Genomic DNA, 25,290 nt, shown 5'->3' with positions numbered 1-25,290 from the left:
GGGCTGTGTTCAATGCCACATTCTATGCACCAGCAGTGTTCCATCTTCCTGCCTGATTCTTAAGGCCTTCCCTCACATTGCCCAGTGACTTCCACGAGATATTTTTGTTTTAAAGGTGAAATGAATAAGGGAGCTGATGTAAGACTCCCAAATAAGCAGAGACTGTAGAAGGCTAAACTTTAATAACTTCCTTTCTTTCTTTTTTTCTTTTTTTTTTTTTTTGAGACGGAGTCTTGCTGTGTCTCCCAGACTGGAGTGCAGTGGCGCAATCTTGGCTCACTGCAAGCTACACCTCCCGGGTTCACGCCATTCTCCTGCCTCAGCCTCCTGAGTAGCTGGGACTACAGGCACCCACCACCACGCCCGGCTAATTTTTTGTATTTTTAGTAGAGACAGGGTTTCACAATGTTAGCCAGGATGGTCTCGATCTCCTGACCTCGTGATCCACCCGCCTTTGCCTCCCAAAGTGCTGGGATTACAGGCGTGAGCCACCGCGCCCCGCCACCGTATCATATAATCCAGTTGTGAAAGTGGGTGATGTTTAAAGAGATAGACCCATTCTTCAGGATGTCTCCAAAGACTTCTCACCATAGGCTTCCATTGCCTTTCTCATAGCAGCTTGTGGTGTATGACCTTGTTTGTTTTCTAACCAGCATCTGTCTGGTTTTTAGGTCTTGAAAGTTTGGTAAATATAATATATAGTTGCTGCTGAGGTCAGCTTGGCAGAAGTATACCTCTCTAACCATCAGCACAAAACAGTACAAAATGGAGCTGATCTTACATTATATCATCCTTTTTCTTGCTCTCAATCATTCATTCTTGCTAACAGATGATTCTTAAATAAAGACCCCAAACAGGGACTAATTCTCCACCTCTGAGCTGAATCATATTTTAATAAAATTCTCTGGCATTTTTTTAAATACATTATAGTGCCTTACAGGTTATAATTGTTTGATCCATCCAGGCGCGGTGGCTTATGCCTGTAATCCCAGCACTTTGGGAGGCCAAGGCAGGCGGATCACAAGGTCAGGAGATTGAGACCACGGTGAAACCCCATCTCTACTAAAAACACAAAAAATTAGCTGGGCATGGTGGCAGGCGCCTGTAGTCCCAGCTACTCGGGAGGAGGCTGAGGCAAGAGAATGGTGTGAACCCGGGAGGCGGAGCTTGCAGTGAGCCAAGATCACACCATTGCACTCCAGCCTGGGCGACAGAGCGAGACTCCATCTCAGAATAATACTACTAATAATAGTAATAATTGTTTGATCCTTCTGCCAATGATATGACACAGTCGGGGAAGGTGGGGCCACCCTGTTTCAATGAGAAACTGCACATCCATCTAGTTTAAGGGTCTCTTAGGTGTTTCAATGGCTGTTGCATTCAGATCTTCTGACTTCTATTCTGATAACTATTTCTTGTTCTATCATACTGCCCCTGACACCTAATGCTTACCTCCCAGCAAGCAGAGGATCATTAAATTGAGTAATATGTGGGTATCTGGCCATGTCAGTAAGCCTACTAAAATTCTTCCAGAGTTCAGGCTGGAGAAGGGAATTTTGAGTTACCCTTATCAGTCAGTCAGGCAGTGCAGAGATAAAGGTTAGTATATTTTCTGTGCATAGCACTGTCCTAGATTTTGTGGCGTTCTAGATTTTAAGAGAGGAGTAACGTGTGAGTCATGGTTTCTGGCCTTAAACAGCGAATTAGGGAGGCCAGATTATCACACACAAAACCATAACATCTATTGTCACGCCCCAGTGGCACATGGGAGTGTACACCGGCAGATACAACATCATGTTTAGATGTGTTGTGGGAATTTAGAGCTGATGGCATCAGCATGGCTGGAGAAGTTAAAGAAAGGCTTTCTAGAGAAGGGAAGACATAGGTTGGACCTTGAAGAATGGGTCAGATTGCCATAAGAAAAGAAAGCAGGGTTTGAGGCAGTATTTTCAAGTAAGGCAAAGACACAAAGCAGGAAATAATGCAATATATTCAGGACACAGTAAGTGGGCCCATGAATAAAATTTAAGCTTTATCTTATTCTTTAGCAATGTCATATGTTTATTCTAAGTTAAAAGTTTTTATGGACTAGATAAACAGACTAAACCTAGTGCCACGCTGTTTAATTGTACAGGGACTCTGCTTTTTAAAAATCAGCTGTGGGATGTGCTACAGAAGTCATAGCATGAGGTACCTAAACTCAAGACTTTTGAAAATCTCCGGGCATTTATTCCTTAACACCAGCTCCTAAGATTACTTTCCAACAGGCAAAAATTCCTCTGTAACGTCCAGATGGATGAGCCCCCAGACACCATGAGTTCAGTGTATTGATTCCTTGGTTACTTTCTTCCATGGTGACCCTTGTGCCCTATTCCACAGCATTCAGGATTTTAATACATAATGGGTCCTTTTTTTAAAAAAAAAAAATCAAATTTCACATTAGCTGACCACTTTTTCATTTTAAAATACACATTTCCACCTAGCAATAAGAAGGACCTTCAAGTTCTTAGGTATCCAGGTAGGAGAACTCCTCAGTGTGGGTGAAAGGGCTCTCCCTGGCTGGGTGGATGCGCCCTCACCCTCATCTGACCCGTCCAGTCCACAGTCCACTCTATGCAGCATCCCCACCGCGGGCCTCCCGTCTGGCCCCAATAGTGCCTCTCACCACTCTGCCCATTCCACCCTGGTTGCACCATGCGGTCTCTCCTTTCACTGTCACCATCGTTGCGCAACCAATTTGTTTCTGAATAGTTTTTCAGTGGGTTTTCTCCCCTCCCATGTTTATGTTTATCTCATTCTTTCCTGGAAAAAAATAAAAGTTTTACTCTCTTAGGTTCATTTAAAACTAGTGAAATGACATTGACAAAGAACATTATCATTCATCTTTTCAGTGAAGTGCAGCAATTCTCAAACTTTTTGGTGTCAGGACCCCTTGGTCTCTTAAAAACTCTTGAAAATCCCAAAGAACATTTGTGTGTATTATACCTATTGATATTTACTGTATTTGAAGTTAAAACTGAGGTATTTATAAAACAGGAAACTACACAAGTACACATTTCATCAGTGCAATTTCATTCAGAGCAGTACTGTGATCACATGTCACATGACCTCGCTTGTGAGAGAATGAGAAGAAGAAAAGCAAATACTGTATTAGTATTATTATGAAAATATTCTGACTTCAGGGTTCCCTGGCACACACTTTGAGAATCCCTGGTTTAGGGCTTCTCTGAGTAGGATATGTCCAGAAACATGTGAGACTTGGCTATACTCGTGGATCTGAGTATTACTCCCCAAACTCGGGCAAGTTTTGTGATCTCTCTTAGGTTCGATTTCCTTTAGGAAACTGACTGTTAGCAGCAGTCTGTAGGAAGGGGCTAATTATAGCATCGGCTTCATACTCTTATAAAAAAATAATGTGATAGCACATGTGTGCTTAGCCCCATGGCTGACGGAGTTGAGAAATCAATAAATGCTTGGGAAATAAACACAAGGAGAGCACCCACACTTTTGGCCTCATTTGTGGGTTGGCTGGCCTTATCGTCTCCTATATTTTGTAGGTTTTGTTTGGACAAGATAATCCAGGGAGCCAAGGAAATGTTCTCAGCAAATAAAATGAGTGCGGTAAAGTCTCAACTTTCATTTTGTAAATGTCTTTTAGATATTCCTATGGTTCAACTTTTTGAGTATTGAACCCTACTTTTTTCTCCTATCAAAACAAGCCATGAAGAAAGACTGCCGTCTAGCTTCGGGGAAATGATAAGGTTTAGGAAACACTCCTTGGTGCAGAGTCCAAAGACCTGCACTTGAAGTTGCAGCTTTCCTCCTTGTTAGCTACATGAGCTGGGGAGATGGCCTCATTTTTCTGAGTCTGATTTTACATTTACAAAATGGGTATATATCTATGTTTCTATGTCCTACCTATCTTACAGGTGTGTCAAGGAAAGCACTTACACAAAGATAAGAAAACATATTATTTTAATATTATTATTTCTCCAGCAATCATTAGATAAAATAGACATAATTTAAAAAAACTTTTTATTTGGAACATTGCAAGCATATATTAAGGTAGAAAGACTGCATTATGAATTAAGTGTGTTATTACTCATCACCAGCTTTAGTTGATCAACTCAAGGCCAATCCTATGTCCTCTCTATCCCCACTACACCTCTCCCCCACCGCAGATAGGTGTGGAAGCAAATATCAGACACTGTTACTTCATTTGTAAGTATTTTAGCATGTATCTCGAAAAGATAAGAACTCTTTATTTTCAGCATAATTGCAATATCAGTATCCTATGATTTTTTATTTAATAAAAGATTTTTACTTAATGATAGCAAATATTCAGTGTTTAGATTTCCCTGATTGTCTCATAATTTTCTTTACAGTTTCTTGATTTGAATCAGGATCTCAATAAGATCCATTCATTACAATTGTTTGATGTGTCTTTCCAGTCTCTTAGTCTACAGGTCTTTCTCCATACATGAGGAAAATCTTTTCTTTCAAAATCCTGCTTTTAGGAGAAAAGAGTAAAGTCTGGCAGCATAAAAACTTTTAACTGGGAATTAAATGGTGATAAGAGAAATAATTAGACTAATTAGGTTCCTTCTTGATAATACTAATATAAATCCACTGTTTATTGTGTGCCTGGAACGGGGCTAGCCATTATAATAAGAATAATGGCTACCATTTATTGTTGCTTACTTTATGCTAGACCTGTTATCACAGATTTTCAGTTCTTTTCACATTTTGAGGTAGTGTTGTCATTTTCATTTTACAGATAAGAAAGTCAGGCTTTCTGAGGTTAAATGATTTACCTAAGGTTGTAGCCATCTAATAAGTAGGGCAGAGCCAGGATAGAAACTTTGATTTGTCTGACTCCAGAATATGTGTTCTTTGTAAACTCTGCCATACCTAATCATTTTCTCCTCGAATCTCAGTTACCTTTACAAGGGAGTAAAGATTTTTCTTTCTTTTGGCAGCTGGAGATTTGCATTTTACTTAGTGATCACTGTTGCTGGAGTTGCATTTCTTTATGATGTAAGTTATCTTTTTATATTTTTGATTGGAATTTGTCTTTAATTTTTGAAATTTTTGTCTGTGAATTCCTTTAGGGTATAGTACTTTCAATAAGATAACCAGTTTTAGCACTTTCTCTCAAGATTCAAGATTTGTCTCAAATATTGCTACAGATATCTCAAGTTTTTTTTATTGCTACAGAAGCAATAACATAATTGGTTTAGAAATAATTTGGTTCATACAGTTACTTGTTTGAAACAATTTCCTCTATGAGACAGCACTATTTACTTATCTTAGATTCACTAGTAGTGAATTTCACAGAGGTGTTATATAGGAATATGTAAGAAATACTCTACAGAGGGAGAAATGCATGCAATAGAAGCAAAAGAATATGGCAAAGGGCGATTTCCTGTGCATCTTTGCCTGCTATAAATGACATAAGGAAGAGCTTAGGTTTTCTGCCAAAATTGGCCTTTGACACCGACAAATTTATTTCTCATCTGTTGGTTCTTTTTTTCTTCTTCTTCTTTCAGAAACCTTGGCTGTATGACCTATGGGAGGTTTGGAATGGCTATCCCAAACAGGTAAGTCCCTTCTAACGTATTCCTCCTCTTAATTCAACACCGAGGTCCCTCAAATTATCTCCTTAGTTAGGTCTTGGTCCCCTGCTACTCTTTGTTCACTACTACGTCATCCCTGGCACTTTTTCTACTTGAGCTTCCTCATCCTTATTGACCCTCATTTGTCTCATTCCTTTAGTTTGTTTACAGTTAATGTAATTACATATTTGGGTTTAAATCTAGTGTCTTACTATTTATTTTTTACTTGTACCATCTGATGCATTTTTTTTTTTGTATTCCCTTCTTGCTTTTCTATGGGACAGTCAAGTAATTAAAAAAATACTGTTCTTTTTCATCCCTTATATTGACTTTTCAGTTACACATGCTTTTGTTCTTCTAGTAATTATCTCAGACATTACTGTATATGTCCTTGACTTATTACAGTCTGATGCAAATCGGTGTTCTTACCTCTTTCCACTTACTGAAAGGTAATTAGAATATACCATATACCCTCCTCCTTCAAATATTTAAAACCTTACAAGTCATTGCTATTATTGTTTTGTAAATCTGTCAAGTTACCCTTTTTGTGCTATTCCTTGCTTCCTGTATTTCCATGTTTCCATCTGGGATTATTATCCTCCTGGCTGAAGGAGTACCTTTGCTATTTTTTTTTTTTAATGGTGGATATGCCAGATTTTGTTTGTCAGAAAAATGTTATATTGCCTTTGATTTTTAAAAGGATATTTTTGCTGGGTATAGAATTCTGGATTAGCAGTTATTTTCCTTCACTTTTAATGATCTTATTTCATTGTCTTCTAGATCTCTTCAGTTCTGTAAGAATTCAGCTGTCACTTTTAGTTTTGCTTCTCTGAATATAGTATCTTTTTTCTCTTTTTGGTCAATTTTAATATTTTGTCTTGTCTTTCAGTTTTATTGTGATATACATAAATGTGCTTATCTTTGAAATTATCCTGCCTGATGTCTGTAGAACATGTTGAATCTGTGACTTGATGTCTTCAGTCAGTTTTGGAAAATTCTTAGCCATTACTTCTGTTCCATTCTCTCTCCAGACTCCTCTGAAATTCCAGTTATAAATGTGCTAATATGCTAGACCTTTATACTAGGCCCCATATGTCTCTTTTGCTTTAAAAAATATTCTCCGTTCTCTTGCCTCTCTGTGCTTCAGTCTGTTGAGAGACAATTCTACACAAGTCTCTTGCATGCCCTGTGAATTCAAGCACTGACTGCTTTTTGTTTTAGATGATCTTTTCAAGGAAGTTTGTATAGCAAACAGCCACAGGAGATAGAGATAATGTCTCCCTCTGGAGTAAACAGTAGGCAAGTTATTGTCTATTATAAAAGGTCAGGTTCTCTAGCTCAGGGTTCCTCTCTTGTAACACAATCCATGATGTGTGCAGTTATCATCTAACCTTTAGCCTTATGGGGATTGGGGATGGAAGGATTGGCCCAAATACTGATACTCTGGCTACTGCTATTACTGTGAGTCATAAACTACCTGCTGTCTACCAAGTGTCTACTATCTTCTACCAGCATTCATGGAACTTGTGGCAAACTAACTTGTTAGCTTGCAACTGGGGTAAAATGTCAGACACTTCACTATTCTGGATATTTTCTACTTTCCTGTTGTCCAGTTCACTGGTGCTTTTCTTAAGCCATGTCTAATCTACTATTAAACACATCTTTTGAGTTCTTAATTTCAGTTATTGTATTTTTTGGTTCTCAAATTTTTATTTTATTTTTTAGTGGATCCCAGTTCTCTACTGAAATTTTCTCTTTTAAGCAATTTTTGAAGTTATTTTAAAGTCAGAGTCTGATAAGTCTCATCTCTTGACCACCTGTAGATCTGTTTTCTCTCTTGCTCCTGTCTCCTTACGCTTGATAGCTTTTGATTAAATGACAGGCATTGTATACAAAAAAAGTATAGATGGTCAGGATGATATTATATTCCTTTACAGAGGACTTACTTTTACTTCTGTTAGGTGTTAGAATAGGGGCAGATCACCTTTAATCCTTGATTGAGCTGATTCAAGGTAGACTTCAGTCTTTGTGAAGGCAAGTCTATTCCCAACTTACCCATATTCTAGGATATTCTTCTTCAGTGATTTCAAATAAAAGATAACAGTGCTTACCATGACTCCTTTTCCTTAGTCAACCTGAACACCAGTTTGCTTCCTAGTACTCTGATATTATAGCCACTACTGCTTAACTTCTGCTGTTTCTTAGTCTCTGGGCTCCATACTGCTTATAAATTGGCATATGCAGAATTTATGATATGTATAAGATGGTCTTCTTTGAATTTATTCTTAGGGCCTAGAGTGCTGCTTGAGAAATAGGGTTCACTTGAAATAAAGGGTTCACTCTAGTGCATTTTTCTTCTCTTTAGGATCTTGACTCCACAGGTTCTCGATGCCCTACTTGCTCTCTGGTGTCTTCAAACAGATATTCTTTCTTGTCTTTTATTCAGATTTTTAACTTGTTCTTAATAGGAGGATTAGTCTCACACAGTCCTGTCATAGAAGAAAGCAGAAACTCTGTCTCATTCTTTTATGGCCTTATCAGGGATGATGAGTTGACCAAAAAAATTAGTTATATGTTAGGCTCAGCTTTAAAGAATTAAATAAAATTAGACAATAAGGGACCTAAGAATTATCTAGACCAAACCCCAGGCCTATCATCTTCTGTCTCCAACTTATTCATATCTTCTCAGGGGTATCAGTTATCTGTTGGTACATAACAAACCATCCCCAAAACTTAGTGCCTTCAAACAACAACCATTTATTTTCTCTTGATTTGGTTGTCAATTTAGGCTAGGCTCAGCTAGGCAGTGTTTCTACTCCATGTGGTTTCAACTGAGTTTATTCATGCATTTTCAGACAATTGGGAGGCTGGCTAGGGAATGGCTCGAGTCTATGGTGACGTCATTCATAGCGTTGGCAGTCAGCACCTTGATTCTCTTCTTTGTGGCCCCTTCAGCAGGATGGCTCAGCTTTCTTATGTAGTACTTATAAAGTCTCTGCATGCATCACATTTGCTTATGTCTCCTTGGCCAAAGACTGGGATCAAGTCCATAGTCAGTGTTGGAGGAGACTGCACAAGGGCTTAGATATCAGAAGGCAACATTCACTGGGTACACTAAGTCATATAATGTCTCAACTTAGCTAAAATAAACACCACCACTCCCATTATAAAATTGTTAAGAAAATTCTAGCTATCAAAAGTTTATCATTTTATTCAGAAGGTGTTTTTAGAGTTCTTAAACAATTATGCATATTTTATTACTGTCCCATTTTAGAATGGGCTAATTCTAACCACCAGCCTGGCACCAGAAAAGAGATTAAGACATCAGATTTTGAGTAATATTCAAGAAACATTAATCAAAGTAAATTATGGGACCAGCAGAAAAGATTTCCCATTGTTCCTAAATAAAGATTTTTAATTTTTTAAAAAATTTAAACTTAACTCTGAATAAACTGAAGGCACTTACACCTGCGGCAGTTGTATTTAATTTTGTAAACAAAACATTCAACTTGGTTTTGGAATACTCATCTACCCTTTTAGAAATAAAATGCCTTGAAATATTATCTTTAATTCCTTTGTTGAAATATAAATTGAAATATAAATCTATGTTATTTTATGGAATCTGGTGGGATATAAATAGGTATAAAAGTGGGTGTTAGTGCATCAAAATGAGTTGCTTCTATGATGGCATTTAAAGTAATGAATTCTCTTCTTTTTCTCAGCCCCTGCTGCTATCCCAGTACTGGTACTACATTTTAGAAATGAGTTTTTATTGGTCTCTGTTATTTAGACTTGGCTTTGATGTCAAGAGAAAGGTAAGTGTCTTATTTACAAAGCTTCTTCATCAGTTTCTTCAAAAATTCCCATCTCCCTGCCCCAAATTCTAATCTTTAAGTTGTATTTTTCTGTGTATTTGGGTCCAGTTCATTGCTTTTGTGTGCTTTATAGTACATAGACTATTGCTAATTATACTCATGCTTTGGTGCCTTGGTAAACATTTGTTGTGAAACATTATAAAAAACTTTAACTTTGAAGCTCCACCTCTGTTCACTAAGAAAAAAAATCTCCTTTATGCATCTGTTTCTTTTGGTTTGGGAATTTAATGTCCATCAGTGCAAAGAAGAAATATGTTACTAGTATTAATTCTGCAACCACATCTTTTAGTTGATTGCAAAACCACCTTATATACAACTTTTTGATGTTTTCAAAGACATTGAAAATATTTTCCCCTTAATTCATCAAATATATTTATGAGGAAACCTTGCTTCAGGCATTATTAGCTTTGCTTTATTTGCAGGGAAACTCAGTGACAGGCATGCTAAATGCCACTTCCGAGGTCACAAAGTGAGGTATTTTAGGAGTGGTTTGGTTGTTACAGATTCCTAATTACTAATCCAGCAAACCATGTTAAATCCTGAATGCACTCATAAGATTTTGTCATATATGTAAGCAATTCAGATCAAATGATAAATTCTCTTGGCATATACTTCATAAACTACACCGTAATTAAAAGGCTGGTTTGTAGCAGAATTTGTATGATAAGTACAATGACATTTAATATTGGATAAACCAGTTCAGCTTGATTAAATGTTTGTGTTGAGTGATGGTGGACATTATAAGGGACACACTGCAGTCAACCAGACGTCTTAAGACATGAGAAATCTAAGTATAAGAACGTACTGTGAAAATATCCGATAGAAATAATCTCCATTTCCATATAACTCAGTAATAGCTGTAGGTTAACTATACTAACTTTAGGCTAGGAATACATCAAAATTTAATTGATTGAGTCATTTTCTCAAGGGATAGAATTGAAAATAATCATTTTTTAGAAAGTCTTTATATACAGGTAGGTTGATCACATATTTCACCCACCTTTGATTTTGCTGTAGTTGACTTCCCTTTTATTATTTACATGTGCATTGAACACCTTCTTAAAAATTAAATATAAATATATGTTATGTGTCTTATAAAGATGTATCTTCAGAAACATAAAGCTATTGGGAGGTGGCTAAAGCACAGGCCCTGGAGTCAGGTCTCCTGGGTTTGAATTCCCGGCTTCACCACGCACCAACATCTGAGTTAGTTGGTTAAACTCTCTAAACTTGATTTCCTCATCTATAAAATGGAGCTACAAATAGTTCCTATCTCCTCTGGTTGTTGTAGGAATTAAACAGTTTAATCTATATAAAATACTTCCTGAGGCTGGGTGCAGAGGCTCACGCCTGTGATCCCAGCACTTTGGGAGGCTGAGGTAGGTGGATCATGAGGTCAAGAGATTGAGACCATCCTGGCCAACATGGTGAAATCCTATCTCTTCTGAAAATACAAAAATTAGCTGGGTGTGGTGGCACATGCCTGTAGTCCCAGCTACTCGGGAGGCTGAGGCAGGAGAATTGCTTGAACCTGAGAGGTGGAGGTTGCAGTGAGCCAAGATCGCACCACTGCACTCCAGTCTGGTGACAGAACGAGACTTCATCTCAAAAAAAAAAAAAAAAAAAAAAAAAGACACTTGCTGCTATACAGCAAATGCTCAATAAATTCAGCTATTATTGGTATTGCATTTACTTTGGCTAAGAGGAAGCTGAAATCTTTAAGTTTTTTAAACATCTTTATTGAGATATCCACATATAACACAATTAAACCATTTAAAGTATACGTTCAGTGGTTTTTAAAATATATTCAGAGTTGTGCAATCATCATCACAGTCAATTTTAGAACATTTGCATCATCCCAATAAGAAACCCTATACCATTTAGCAGTCACTCCCCATTTCTCTCAACCTCCCCAGCCCCTAGCAACCACAAATCTCCTTTGTCTCTATAGATGTGCTTCTTCTGGATGTTTTATATAAATGGAATTATATAATACCTTGTCTTTTGTGTTTGCCTTGTTTCACTTAGTGTAATGTTTTCATCCATGTTATGGCATGTATCAGTACCTCATTACTTTTTATTACTAAGTAGTAGTCCATTGTACAGATGGATGCATTTTATTCATCCTCTTATCAGTTGATGGACATTTGGGTTGTTTCCTCCATTTGGCTATTATGAGTAATGCTGTGGATATTCATACACAAGTTTTTGCATGAACATATGTTTTCATTCCACCTAAGACTGGAATTGCTGGGCCATATGGTAATTCCATGTCTAATCTTTTGAGAAACTGTCAGTCTGTTTAACAAAGCAGCTACACTATTTTGCATTCCTACCAGCACTGTATTAGAGTTCCAGTTTCTCCACATCCTTGACAACACTTGTTATTGTTCATCTTTTTTATTATAGCCATCCTAGTGGGTGTGAAGTATATCTCATTGTGGTTTTGGTTTGTATTCTCCTGATGACTAATGACTGAGCATGCTTTCACGTGTGAATTGGCCATTTGTATATTTTCTTTGCAGAAAACCTTTAAGTCTTTATTATACTTAGTGACAGTAGCTTTCCTCAAGCTAGATTGTCTTATTTCATATGCACTGACTTATTTAATGGTTGTGTAGATTTATTATATCAATCTTTTTTTCTTTTTGGGGAATAGGCAGGGGATAAACAATAACTAGGTGTACACAGGAATATGCTTGTGTGTATATGCATTTATTGTGTGTTGGGGGGCAGTGTGTGTGTATACATATATCCAGTGTGGGATGGTATCTCAAAGTTAACTGACTTCCATCAACAAGGATAATACTTGTCTTAGCTCTCTCACAAGGATTATGTTTAAGAATAAAGTAAAAGCATTTTATAAATTTCAAAACGTGCAGATGTAAGTTATTGATCTCATTATTATTATTATTATTATCTCTTCCAGTGATTGGGAAATAAATGCATTTGCTTAATGGTTTCCATTTTCCCTCACCTTATAGGATTTTCTAGCTCATATCATCCACCACCTGGCTGCTATTAGTCTGATGAGCTTCTCTTGGTGTGCTAATTATATTCGCAGTGGGACCCTCGTGATGATTGTACATGATGTGGCTGACATTTGGCTGGAGGTAAGTGTTTGCCATTAAAAACCTAATGACAATACCACATCCTGGGTTTCTGTAACTGCTCACAGAAGTAATTGTGAGCGATTTAGCAGGGCTCTCTGTCCGGAAAACACCCAAAGTCTGAGAATATCTCTAGATTCCCAGATCCTCCAAGATTACAGAAATGAAACCTCTTGGTTTTCACTTTCAATCCTTCTCCATGGTACTAGAGAGATGTCAATGTGTGTGATTCCACTCCTGAAAGTTGCATGCACATGCTCACTCAGGGAGGAAGATGGGATATTTGAAGAAGGAATGAACTCTAATCTTCTAAAAGGAAAACTTGGATTTATGACATTGAGGATTCCCAGATTTGGGTGGCACCATCTATTCACTTAGGGCAATGCTTGAATACCCATTGAATGTTCACGCTGCCCTCCCCTCCCCTCCCCCAGCCCAATCCCTTGCTTTAAGGAGTGTAAGATGATTTTTTTTTTAAGGCCTGCATTTTCTAAGGGAGGAAGAGGGCTTAAGATGTTTTCTGAAGGAGCCAACATTAAAACAAGAGCCTTCCTAATCTCACCCCACACAAAATAGAAGAAACAAAGTCACATTGGGATTGTTTTCCGGACCTGTTTCTGTTCTGTTTTGATTCCTGTTGACCCCAGTCAGTGATGGAACGGTCCCCTTCTCTGCCAGATCTCCTGCTGTATTTAGAGCAACAGTTCCCAGAACTGCTGAGTTATTTATTTAAATGTACTCATTTATAATGAATCCATGGGAAATGATGCTAACCATTTCACATTTGGGGTTACTTCTTGAAGGGCTAACAATTGAATATAGGTTGATATGGAAGAAATTAAATTTAGTAGAATCTTATTCTTCTAGGTTGGGGTTTAGCAAACTTCTTGGCAAAGGGCCAGATAGTAAATTTAGTTTTGTGAGCCGCATATGATCTCTGTTACATATTCTTCTTTGTTTTTTGCTTTTTTAATACCTTTTTAAAAATGTGAAAACCATTCTTAAGAGCTGATCGCCTTTAGCCCATGGACTGGATGTAATTTACCACACCCTGTTGTAGAAGTCACCAGAAGTCATTTGCAGCCATTTCAAAGCAACTGGCCACTGTTAAAATATCCCCTGTGTACAGAATTTTTTTCTACCCTGTATGTAATCATAATTAGACATGTAAATCCCATTCTAAAGGTCAAGATTATTATATGTGCTTTAGGGCAACAAATGGCTTAGCAGGAGAAGGACTATACTATTTTTTCTCCATGGTGCTCTCTGGATGCAGCCCTTGCTGATGTAATTACCTCCTTCTCTGATCGTATCTCGGTAATCCTGACAGAAAATTAAGACCACATTGGCCCTGACTTAAGAATTTTTTACTACTCTGTTGCTTCTAAACCCTCATATTCAATTGCCTTTGGTGTGTGTCCAGTGTAAAAACAGCTTCATTGTGTTATTAAAGGGAGTTAGACGTTCACCCTGGGAATAAACATGGGGTTGCCCTGCCACCCTCACCACCCTTTCATTGATGTGACATGATTCCCTAAGTGACTTGGACAAATCACTTATTGTTTTGTTTTCTAGCCCCAGCTGTAACATGAGAAGTCTTATCTGTTCCCTGGGGTATGTGATGAAGTTTAGCTCATTATTATCTGAAAACGTTCTGAGGTCCTTAGGTTAAAAAAAAGAGGAAAAAGAGAAAGAAAAATGAACTGTCCAATCTTAGAGGTTCCCTCATGGGCCAACTTTAAGAATAGCTTCATGTTGCTAATGATTGCGAATCACTCTCGATTAATTCACAAGTCATGATCTGACATGAGGTTCAATGAGCAAGGCTGGTACCTCTCATCAGCTGGTGGTAGACAAAATATTAAGTGGTGGCAGGGGCCTATTTGTGATGTTCTCCCAGGGTGCACAGCCCACGGCTTACTCGAATAGTGTGTTTTAGGGTTTGTTTTCTCAATCGAGTTCTAACTGAACCCAGACACAGCAGAACTTTTGCCCCTGGCTTCCTTGAGATGGTGCCTATTCATCTTTCATATTTCTCAAGACACTGGGGTCATTTCTTAACTCTTTCTTTTGGAGGAAAAACAGCCTTCACATCTACCATTCTCACTCGTAAGTGACCTTTTTTGCCTCCTTCATGCATCTTCCTGATCCTCTACGTTTCCACATGGTCAAGTTTGGATCCAGGACCTAATATCCTGATTGATACTTAGCAAGCAAAGGGGCTGCTGTCTATCATTTCATCATTACACAATCCAGAATATGTTCTGTGTGTGTTTTGCCCAAAAGTGTGCTACTTTGCCCTCACAAATGGACTCACAGGGATCCTTTCCCATGCCTGTGCACATCCCTCACTTCCCGTCCAGTTAAGCCTCTGACCCTTCCACCAGCTTCCCACTCTGTTACAGGCACTCTGAATTTGGACCTTTCTCCCCACACCCGTCTCCCACCCACCAGGCACACCAGCCTCTCTATGTCAGCAACTGAAGCTGTTCCCTGGGGGCCCTCTGCCAACCCCACAGTCAGGGCATATTCTCACCCCTTGGTAGTTTGGCAAAATATGAAAGATGCCATGTGAACCCTTCCTGGAATGTAAATGTGTTGCCTCTCTTGCTCTGGAAGGACCTTGAGCCTCTGGGGTGAAGTTGGTTCTGAAACTGCCCAAGTCTAAGCCACGTTCCCTAGAAGAATGATCTGTGCCCCAGCAACTCCTCCCACCTCCTGCTTCCGGACTCCCACTCCCTATTCCCACCAGAAACTTCCATCTTCAGCCTTGGACACTGCTGGATAATGCACTAGGGAGCGCTTATCAATAAACTGTCTTCTACCACACTCACCAACTCTTTCTGCAGCTCTTTCTATTCAACACAAATAATATGAGCAGTATAGACTAGCATGAAAGAATTAGGAAAGATCAAATGCTCGAAACTTTATTTCAACGAGTTCAGGGCCCTGAGAGCTGCCTCCCAACTTTGCCTCTTCCCTCATCTGCCTTGAAGTAGCCTCCTTGATTGCAGCATTCCCAGCCCAGCCCCGGATTTCCCACCTGTTCCAGCCTTTCTTCAGTCCAGCTCTCCTCCCAGTTACATGGAGATACTAAATAAATGCCCACATGAAGTGCATCCTAAAATTGATTATGCCAACTTAAAGTGTTTTTGAAAGACACGAGTAGTATTATAGGTATTTTAATATATTTTTTAAAAAATTATATTATGGAAAATGTCAAACATATGACAAGATAAAGGGAATCATATAATGGACCCATCAGCTTTACCAGTTATCAATATGGCCAGTCTTGTTTAATTTATTGCCCCACCTGTACCCCCTACTTTCCACCCAGATTGTTTTGAAACAAATCCCAGACCTCATATCGTTTCATTTATAAATTTAACTTTAAAAAGGTATGCTACTGTCACTTTATCTGCAGTTTCTTTCTTTGTTCACAGTCTGCTAAGATGTTTTCTTATGCTGGATGGACACAGACCTGTAACACCCTGTTTTTCATCTTCTCTGCCATATTTTTCATCAGTCGTCTCATTATTTTTCCTTTCTGGTGAGTAGACTGGTGATGTGCCCTGCCTTTGGTCAGTGTGCAGAGGTGGCCTCAGCACATGATTACCATCAGGGCGTTGCCCTTTCCATACATGGGTCTCCAGTTATTTGTGTCAAGGACAGTTGGAGAAAAGAATGTGATGGAGTAATTTTTATAAATAATTAAAACAACACTTTACAGTGTGGAAAAGGCTTATTGTAATGGGAGATGGAAAATGTGTGACCCGATGGGCAAGCAGCAGCTCTTACTCTGTCTTGTTTTGTGAATGTAGACCTTTCTTTGTGATTAACAGCTTTTCCAGTCACTCAATGAAAAGTCACTGTCCAATTACCAGTTCTCTAAAAGAGAGGCATGTTCTGTGTTACAATAATTACAGCCATTACTTGAATGCCAGACATGGGATTAGGTCCTTTCCATATCTTGGCTCTAGTCTACACAATAACTCATAAGGATGGGTATTATCACTTCCACTTCCCAGATAAGGAAAACTGATACTTGTTTATTTCGTTCTCCGTGACCACTGATTCTAATAATGGTTTGAGTATCCTTTCGATATGATTGGCTCTCGATCAGTCTGTTGATTTTGTTTAGCCACAGACTGGCAATGAAAAGCATATATCGCATCTCCCGTGACAATCATTTCCTTGGGAAACATAATGTTCCATGTGTTGATTGACAGAAACCAGAGTAACATGCAAGGAAGACTTAGACGGCTTGGAAGGAACAGCTTTTAACCGACCATAATTTGGGGCTAGTCTGGGAACTTGGGATTCTCCAAACAGAAGACTTAGTGCTATTGAAGAGCCTAGATCCAGGGGAAATGGATGGAGACTCAAGTTCCAGGCCTCATTCTTAAGTACATAGACAGCACTCTTGGCTAGCACCCAGGGAAATCCAGCCAGAGAGGTCAATGCCGTCCCCTGGAAGCCAGCTGCATTCTTTAGACCCATGTGTATTAGGCATTTTCTGGAGAGAAGCAACAGAGTGTAGTGGTTAAGTTGCTACATACAAGAGTCCATCCTGGATTTAAATCCTGACTCCACACTTACGACCTTTGTGATCTTGAACAGGTTAGACCACCTCTCTGTGCCTCAGTTTTCTCATATGTAAAATGGAAATAAGGGTCGGCATGAGGCTTACCTAGTTTATATAGTTTAGAACAATGTCTGGTGCTCAGTAAAGAATCAGTAAATGCTACCTGCTATAATTAAACTTATTAATGAATATCTCAGAATTTGAAGTTAAACTGGAATCAAATCTAAGATAAATGTCTCAGATATGTTCCTTGGTTGATAAATCATTACCATCACTTTTACTTTGACTGAGCAAGTATGTTTGTGAAATTTTAGTAATGGCTGGGCATGGTGGTGCATGCCTATAGTCCCAGCTACTCAGGAGCCTGATGTGGGGGAGATCACTTAAGCCCAGGAGTTCGAGATCAACCTGGGGGAACCCTGTCTGTAAATATATATATATTTCTAAATATATATATTTCTAAATATATATATATTTATATTTAGAAATATATATATATGGAGAGAGAGAGAGAGCGAGTATGATAGCAATTATTGATAGAATAATATTGACTTGCAGATGACAGTTGGGCATAACTTTTCAGTGTGACTTTCATGACACTGTCAATTCAGCATTTGCCCCTCAGTTCTTCTCCTTGTGTCCCAAAGGCACTACATGTTCCAATTGCCTGTTGCTGTATAACAAAGCCTCTGAAAGTCTAGTGGTTTAAGATAGCAATGGGCAAATTTTTTCTTTAAAAGGCCAGAGAATATATATTTTAGGCTTTGAGGGCCACATATGATCTTTTTTGCAGGTTTTTCTTCATTTTGTTTTGTTTTATAATCCTTTAAAAATGTACCAAGCCATACTTATTTAGCTCATGGGCTGTACGATAACATACACCCAGGTTGCAGGCCAGATTTTACCCACAGGCCATAGTTTGCAGACCTCTGTCTTAAGGCAACAACTTATAGATTATTATTATTTCTCATGGTTCTAGGAGTTGATTGGCCTTGGTTAGATGATCTTCACTTAGGGTCTCTTGTGTGGTAACAGGTGTATGGTGGCTGAGCAGTCCCATAGTGTCTAGAGTCCTCAACACATGGTTGAAGTCATATATAGAAAATCAGGCTAGGTGTGGTGTCTCACGCCTGTATCCTAGTACTTTGGGAGGCCGAGGCGGGTGGATCACCTGTGGTGGGTGGATCACCTGAGGTCAGGAGTTCGAGAACAGCCTGCCCAACATGGTGAAACCCCGTCTCTACTAAAAATACAAAAAATTATCTGGGTGTGGTGCGCACATGCCTATAATCCCAGCCACTCAGGAGCCTGAGGCAGGAAAATTGCTTGAACCTGGGAGATGGAGGTTGCAGTGAGCTGAGATTGTGCCACTGCACTCCAGCCTGGGCAACAGAGCAAGACTCTGTCTCAAAAAAAAAAAAGAAAAAAAGAAAAAGAAGGAAGGAAGGAGAAGAGAAGAGAAAAGAAAGAGAGAGAGAGAGAGAAAGGAAGGAAGGAAGGAAGGAAGGAAGGAAGGAAGGAAGGAAGGAGGGCAGGANAAGGAAGGAAGGAAGGAAGGAAGGAAGGAAGGAAGGAAGGAAGGAAGGAAGGAAGGAAGGAAGGAAGGAAGGAAGGGAGAAAGATCACCTGACTGAAGCTGCTTGTGCTTGCTGGCTGAGACTTCAGCTGGGGCTGTCAGCTGGAACACCCACAGCCCCTCTACTCCTTGGCCTTCTCATCACATGGCACCTGCATTTCAAGGGTGAGCATTTCAAGAGAGTGCTAGAGAGATGCTGCATCTTTTTTCATAAACAGACTCAGTAGTCACATCATGTCATTTCCAACCTTGTATTTCTCATTGGAACCAGGTCATTAAATCTGACTCATATTCAAGGGAAGGAAAACTAGACTACATTTCTTGATGGGAGCAGTTTCGAAGAATTTGCAGATGTATTTTAAAAGCACACACCATAGAAGCTCTCGGTCCAGTGAACCCTCTGAGAAGCTTCTGCAACATTGCTGCCATGGTTGGCTTTTGATTTAGCAATGGAGAACGTTCACCTCACACTATCCCATGATGTCTCGAAATAAACAAGCAAGCTTACTTACCCATAAACAATTGAGCAACACAGTAGTGCTCAGTGATTGTCGGGGTAGTGCGCTATTTTCCCACACACTGTTGTTTTTAAAAACCCTAGATTTAAAAACTCATTCTCATGCCAGCATTTCTGGTTTTCAAGGAAAATTAAGTTACATGTATTTGGCATTTTCTTGATCTTTATACTGAATTCACTTGCCCATTGGGGAGGGCAGCCAGTACTCCTATTTGCTGTCTTCAAGGAGGTGGGTTGCAAATAAACCAATATGAACAGACTTGACTATAAAACAAAACGAAACAGGCCAGGCATGGTAGCTCAAGCCTGTAATCCCAGCACTTTGGGAGGCCAAGGCAGGAGGATCACCTGAGGTCAGGAGTTCAAGACCAGCCTGGTCCACATGGTGAAACCCCATCTCTACTAAAAATACAAAAATTAGCCGGGTATGGTGGCAGGTGCCAGTAATCCCAGCTACTCGGGAGGCTGAGACAGGAGAATCACTTGAACCTGGGAGGTGGAGGTTGCAGTGAGCCGAGATTGTGCTATTGTGTTCCAGCCTGGGTGACAAGAGTGAAACTCCATCTCAAAAAAAAGAAAAAAAGGTAAAAAACAAAACAACGACAAAAACTGTTTCCTGGTAAAAATATTTCTGTATGGATGTTGACTGATTCTCATTGTTTGGAAAGTTGAGAAAAACCTCACTAAGCCATTGGAAGTTTGGCAGATCGATTTTCAATGGTCTCTGAAGGAAGCATGTCAATCAGAGAGGGAGCTTCTTTCAGGTACAGTGTACTGCTCTAGTTTAAATGGTCTTCCCACCAGCATGAACTTGCCACCAGCACAATCATCTTCATGGAGTCAAAGGGGAAAATGTAGTTCCTTGTTGTTAACTTGGCTCTTTCCCTCTGTCTAAAACTTATAACTCTGTAGATTCATTTTTCGAGGATGCTTTATTCTATCCTAATGTATTGGGATTTTACTATGGACCAAGCAATGTGCAGATCATAGTTATCACTGGAGGGTGGCTTAGCTAACCTGTTTCACCATGCAGACATTTTAGAGGCACTCTGGGAGGCAGTTTGCAATCTAGTTGCTCTGTTCTTCTTTCCAGCTGCTTTTGTTGCACATCCTGTGGTGATATACACGGTGGGGCGGGGCAAAAGCTAACTGGGGTTGTGCTCATCTGAGATTTGTCTAGAAGCCTTGAGAAGAAGATCTGGAGTGTGTACATTTCCCTTGGCCCTTTCTTTGACTTTTCTCTGATTTTCCCTAGCCTCAAGCACATTTGCATATTCTCCTGGTGAGTCTCCCTTTCATGTCCAGCCACTGTGCCCTTCTATTTCTGAGGATCTTATCCCATTCTCAGTCAGCATCTGCAAGAGTTATTTTGGTCTTCTAAGCATTGTTTCATTAACATTAGGCAGAAATTCAAAAGCACGCTGGTCAGATAGTTTTAATTTAATTGTCTGGTAACTCCATTTGTTTGCATTTCTGTTCAAAATCATTTAAATCGCAGGCATATGTTTTTCACACTGTATTCCCAACTATTGTTTTTAAAAATTATTTCTCTAGTTTGGAATTATTGGATGTATCTATCTTCTTGAACATTATCCAAATACCCACAGAGAGTTATTAGGCTAGAAAGACCTTTCTAAGGCCAGGCAAACCTCTTCCTCTGACTACTAACAGTTTTCCTCCACAAATAACAAGAGCAGATCGTGGTTCCACCCAGGTAGGTCTGCCTGAAGGGAAGGCGTGCATGCTCTGCTTTGCTGGTTTTGCAACCTGCAAGGTCAGTGTCTGTCACAGCTGAATGTGCAGGGGGCAGGGTGGCTTGTTGCTTCATTTCTTGAACTCATCACAGCTGGGTGTTTTAAACAGTACAAGGGGAGTGAGACACAGCTTGTGCCTTTCAGGAGTGCATCATGGTAGTACAGAGATCTGTGTGGCTACCCCTGATTCACATGTTTGAAGACTATTCACATTGACCTGTGTTTCTCAGATGTCTCAAAAAGAAAAACACAAAACATTTTCAACTGCAAATAATACTCAAATACTTAGCTCCCTTACTTGCAAAGATACGTATGCTTGTAAGGTTTCTCCCTCACCACTGGTTCATTGGACTTCAGATTTCAGCGTTTGATGATCCAGCTATTAGAAGTGTCGAAAAATGGTACCCTGGGAAGTCCACATGTGAAAGGAAATATTATCGACAATTAGACCATGTAAATACTTGGAATGGTTAAGAGAGAAAGGAGAGTTTTAAAAAATAGAGAAAGACAAAGCTGAAAGCACCCAACAGTGCTCTTAGCTAATGTTCATCAGTGGGGACCCAGGATGAGGGAATGATGGACCCTTCTTTTCCTCTGAAGGCCTGAAACCTTGATCCTAAATGAGAAGCAGTGGGCAGAGCATGGGTTCTGATGGTGGTGCCAGCTTAATGCTGTTTGCGCAGCCAGCAAAGAAAAGGAAGGTACAAGGCAAGAAAGACTCTGTTGAAGCTGGGCCACTCCCTTGAGCCACCACTGCAGATATGTATCTCAGAACTAGACTTTCCAGTTACACACCTGATGAAGGAGACTACGTGTTTTTACCACATATGTTCACTGTCTCGCTCCACAGGGGCCCTCAGAAGAGCTCTCCCATCCTGCCCATGTGTTTGGTGCCTTCTTTATGCTATTTTTAAGTTCATGAAGAACAGCTACACCCCTCTTCAAACCATAGAATCCTAGATTAAGGAACCTTGTTTATAATCTAGTCCAATCCTTTTATTCACGTATTCACGTATTTAGAATTTTTTTTTTTTTTTTTCCAAAACAGAGTCTTGCTCTGTTGCCAGGCTGAGTACAGTGGTGTGATCTCAGCTCACTGCAACCTCTGCCTCCCGGGTTCAAGCGATTCTCCTGCCTCAGCCTCCTGAGTTGCTGGGACTACAGGCACATGCCACCACACCCAGCTAATTTTTGTATTTTTAGTAGAAACGGGGTTTCACCATGTTGGCCAGGATGGTCTCAATCTCTTGACCTTGTGGTCTGCCTGCCTCAACCTCCCAATTTTGGAAATAATTTTAAGCTTACAAAGAAATTTCTAGTATATTACAGAGAAACCCTAGATATACTCTTTACCAGTTAGCATTTTGCCCCATTTACTTTGTCATTCTTTCTCTCTCTACTTCCCCACCACACATATGTATGAATATACGTATTTGTTTCTGAACCGTTTGCAAGTTGTAAACATCAACTGAATAATTCCTTGCGCCCTAAATACTTCAGTGTGTATTTCCTAAGAAGAAGGACATTTTCTTACATAATCACAATACAGTTATCAATTGCAGGAAATGTAGCAATCTACCTTCCATGTTCCAATTTGGTCAATCAATACATCATGTCTTTTATTGCTTTCCCCCTCACTGTGTGAAGATCCAGCTCCAGATCACGTATTGCATTTAGCTGTCATTCATCTGGAACAGTTCCTTATCTCTTCTTTGTCTTTCATGTCACTGACATTGTTGAAACATTTAGACACCTGTTTATTTTTCAGATGAAGAGTTAAGGTACTTCCAGGATCACACAGCTAGTTATGGAAGAATCAAGACTAGAAACAGGATATTTGAAACACAGAACAGATAGGCTTCAAATTAAATTTGAAACTAGATGATTAAGAGTATATCATTTGCCTTCACTAAATATTTATTAAGTTTTCTTCAACTACCCATTTAGAAACTTAAGAGATCACTGAGGTAGACAATTGTTCACCTGTAGAACAAGTATTTGCTATCCTAAAAGGGCTTAATGCTCAAACCCACAATTAGCAAGAAAATAAGACCCTTCCCTTGCAGTTTTCATTAGACAAATACAACTTTTTGGTGGTTGCCTTAGCTAGTCCAGCAAAACCAGCTAATATTTATACCAACACTGCAATTTATCCAAACCATGCCAAGTCCAGTGATTGGAAGAACTAAGATTGGAAACAAAACTGAAAACAGAAAAAGCTGAGCTTTGCAATCCAAGGGCATGGTAGTAGCTTATCCATTTGGAAAGATTAAATCCAGTGGACAGGGACAAAGTAGTTCTAAGAATTTAGGAATACAGCAGTCTTTTGGCATTCTTTATGAAAAGGAAAATTCCATTCAGTTGCTGTAAGGTGGTGACTACCGATAATGTGCAAGTGTTGTGTGCTCTATGTATGTGCCTGCACACATGTTTGCACGTATGTTAGGAAGAGAGCTGGGAAGGGCAGATGGAATTTTTTTTTCTTTTTCCTAGTCTTCTTTTAGCATAGAAGGAGAGGAAACTTGAGAGACTAGACCATCCTTTATTGAGGTCTTGAAATTTTAACTGTGGCATCATAGCTGGTTGTTACCCGTGCCACAATGGCTACTCCCCTTTGACTCCTGTTCCACTTCTTTGGCCTCTAGTCCCCTCTGTCCTCTTGCAGAGAATGTTCAGGCAGCAGAGTCCCCATTCCTCAGAGCCTGCTCATCCTCTCCAAAGTGGCTTCCTCCTCCTCCCCTTGGCAGGAAATCCAGCCAGTTCAGGAGCACTCTCCTGGGGGGTGTTGCTCTAACTGTGTTATTGGTGTAAGTTCTCTGCAGTAGGAGAGGGCTGGTTGTTGAAAGTAGTAGTGGCCATAGTGGTAGTAAGAGTAATAGTTGTAACTATCATTTTTGAGTACTTACTGTGTAATAGGCACTTTCCATTTGTCAACTCATTTAATCCTCATAACCACCTAGGTGGTGTTCTCATTTTCCAAAAGAAACTGAAGCCCAGAGAGATTGTGGAACTTGGTAACATTCTGGGAGCCCTGATTGAAATCTTGAAGACTCCAGCACCAGTTCCATTGGCCTCTCCTCTTTGCCCAGAGGCTCAGCTCTCTTAGAAGACATTTGCATCTTAATGGCAGCTTCTTTCATTCTGAGGGCTATATAGTTTGTAAAGCTGGCTGTGTGTCTCCTGGGAGCTTCTAGTCAAAGGAGGTGGTGGAGGGGCAGTTAGTTCTACCCAGTGACTAAGGAACTAAGGCTCAGTGACTTATGCAAGTTTTGAGCCAAGAAATTAGTGGCATTGAGCCTTGAACCCAGCTCTGATGATTCTGTTCCACATGTGTCATTCCTCTTTCTAAAACCAGCCAAGCTTCCTGTTGCTCTCACAATGAAGGCCACACCTCTACCTTGACATGCAAGGCCTACCTGAGATGGCTTCTTCACCTTTCCCACCTCATCTTACACCACACTTCACTGCCATACCTCTCCCCGCTGCTCTAATTTTCCATCATGCTTCCCACTTCACAGTCTTTGTACATGTAGAACCCTGCCATATGCCCTGTCCTTTTCTTTCTTTCTTTGCATGGATCACAATGGGCAATTGTATATTTAGCTAATTATTCATATTCTCTAGTAGACTGTGTAAAGAAGGTATTTTTGAGTAGGTCCCTTTGTCAATAATAACAGTGACAAATTCCCAACAGGAGACCTAGTAAGGGGCAAGGCTCTGAGCCAGACAAGGGAAGGACCCAGAGGTGAAGGTGTCCTGGCCACTGCCTTTGGAAAGCTTGCCTGCTAGTGAGGAGGGGAGAGCCAGGAGGAAAGGAATAAATTCAGGGGTGACCAGAATTACATAGAAACTTTTGTTGTGGAGAGACCCATGCTTTAATGGATGGAAAGGGGTTCAACTGAAAAGAGAAAGTACATTCTAGGCAGAGAGAGTACAGAATAAGGCACAAAATTGCCCAAGGATCCAACAAACCAGAATGGCAAATAGGTTTTTACATGTATCATTTCCTGTAATAAGCTTATAAATAAATGTGGATACCAGAAGGTAAGTCCTACTAGTTTAGGCATTTTGGTCCCTTTCATTCATTACTACATTCCTGGCTACTACCAAGTGTCAAGTCACACTTTAGTAGATGCTCAGTATTTTAATAGTTTATTGAATAAATAAGGTAGGTACTCTCTGCTTGCATTTTACAGATGAGGAAATGCACAAATAAGTGACATGGTATATAAGTAGTAAAGCCAGGATTTTAAGAAAA

General features: G+C 39.7%; 1 protein-coding gene across 2 annotated transcripts in view; it reads left to right on the top strand.

Moving 5' to 3' along the window:
- The window catches only part of CERS3 (ceramide synthase 3), a 135,526-nt gene that overhangs the window by 59,257 nt on the left and 50,979 nt on the right, over positions 1-25,290 (top strand). For both annotated transcript variants that reach the window (XM_025392216.1, XM_025392217.1), the window contains 5 exons: positions 4,980-5,037; positions 5,550-5,600; positions 9,338-9,430; positions 12,475-12,603; positions 16,044-16,150. In XM_025392216.1, coding sequence (XP_025248001.1) covers positions 4,980-5,037; positions 5,550-5,600; positions 9,338-9,430; positions 12,475-12,603; positions 16,044-16,150 — 438 coding nt within the window. The remainder of the gene's footprint in view (positions 1-4,979; positions 5,038-5,549; positions 5,601-9,337; positions 9,431-12,474; positions 12,604-16,043; positions 16,151-25,290) is intronic.

Source organism: Theropithecus gelada, chromosome 7b (genome assembly GCF_003255815.1).
Source record: "Theropithecus gelada isolate Dixy chromosome 7b, Tgel_1.0, whole genome shotgun sequence".
NCBI lineage: Eukaryota > Metazoa > Chordata > Mammalia > Primates > Cercopithecidae > Theropithecus > Theropithecus gelada.
The sequence above is the reverse complement of the archived record's forward strand: the minus strand, read 5'-3'. Positions and strand labels throughout refer to the sequence as shown.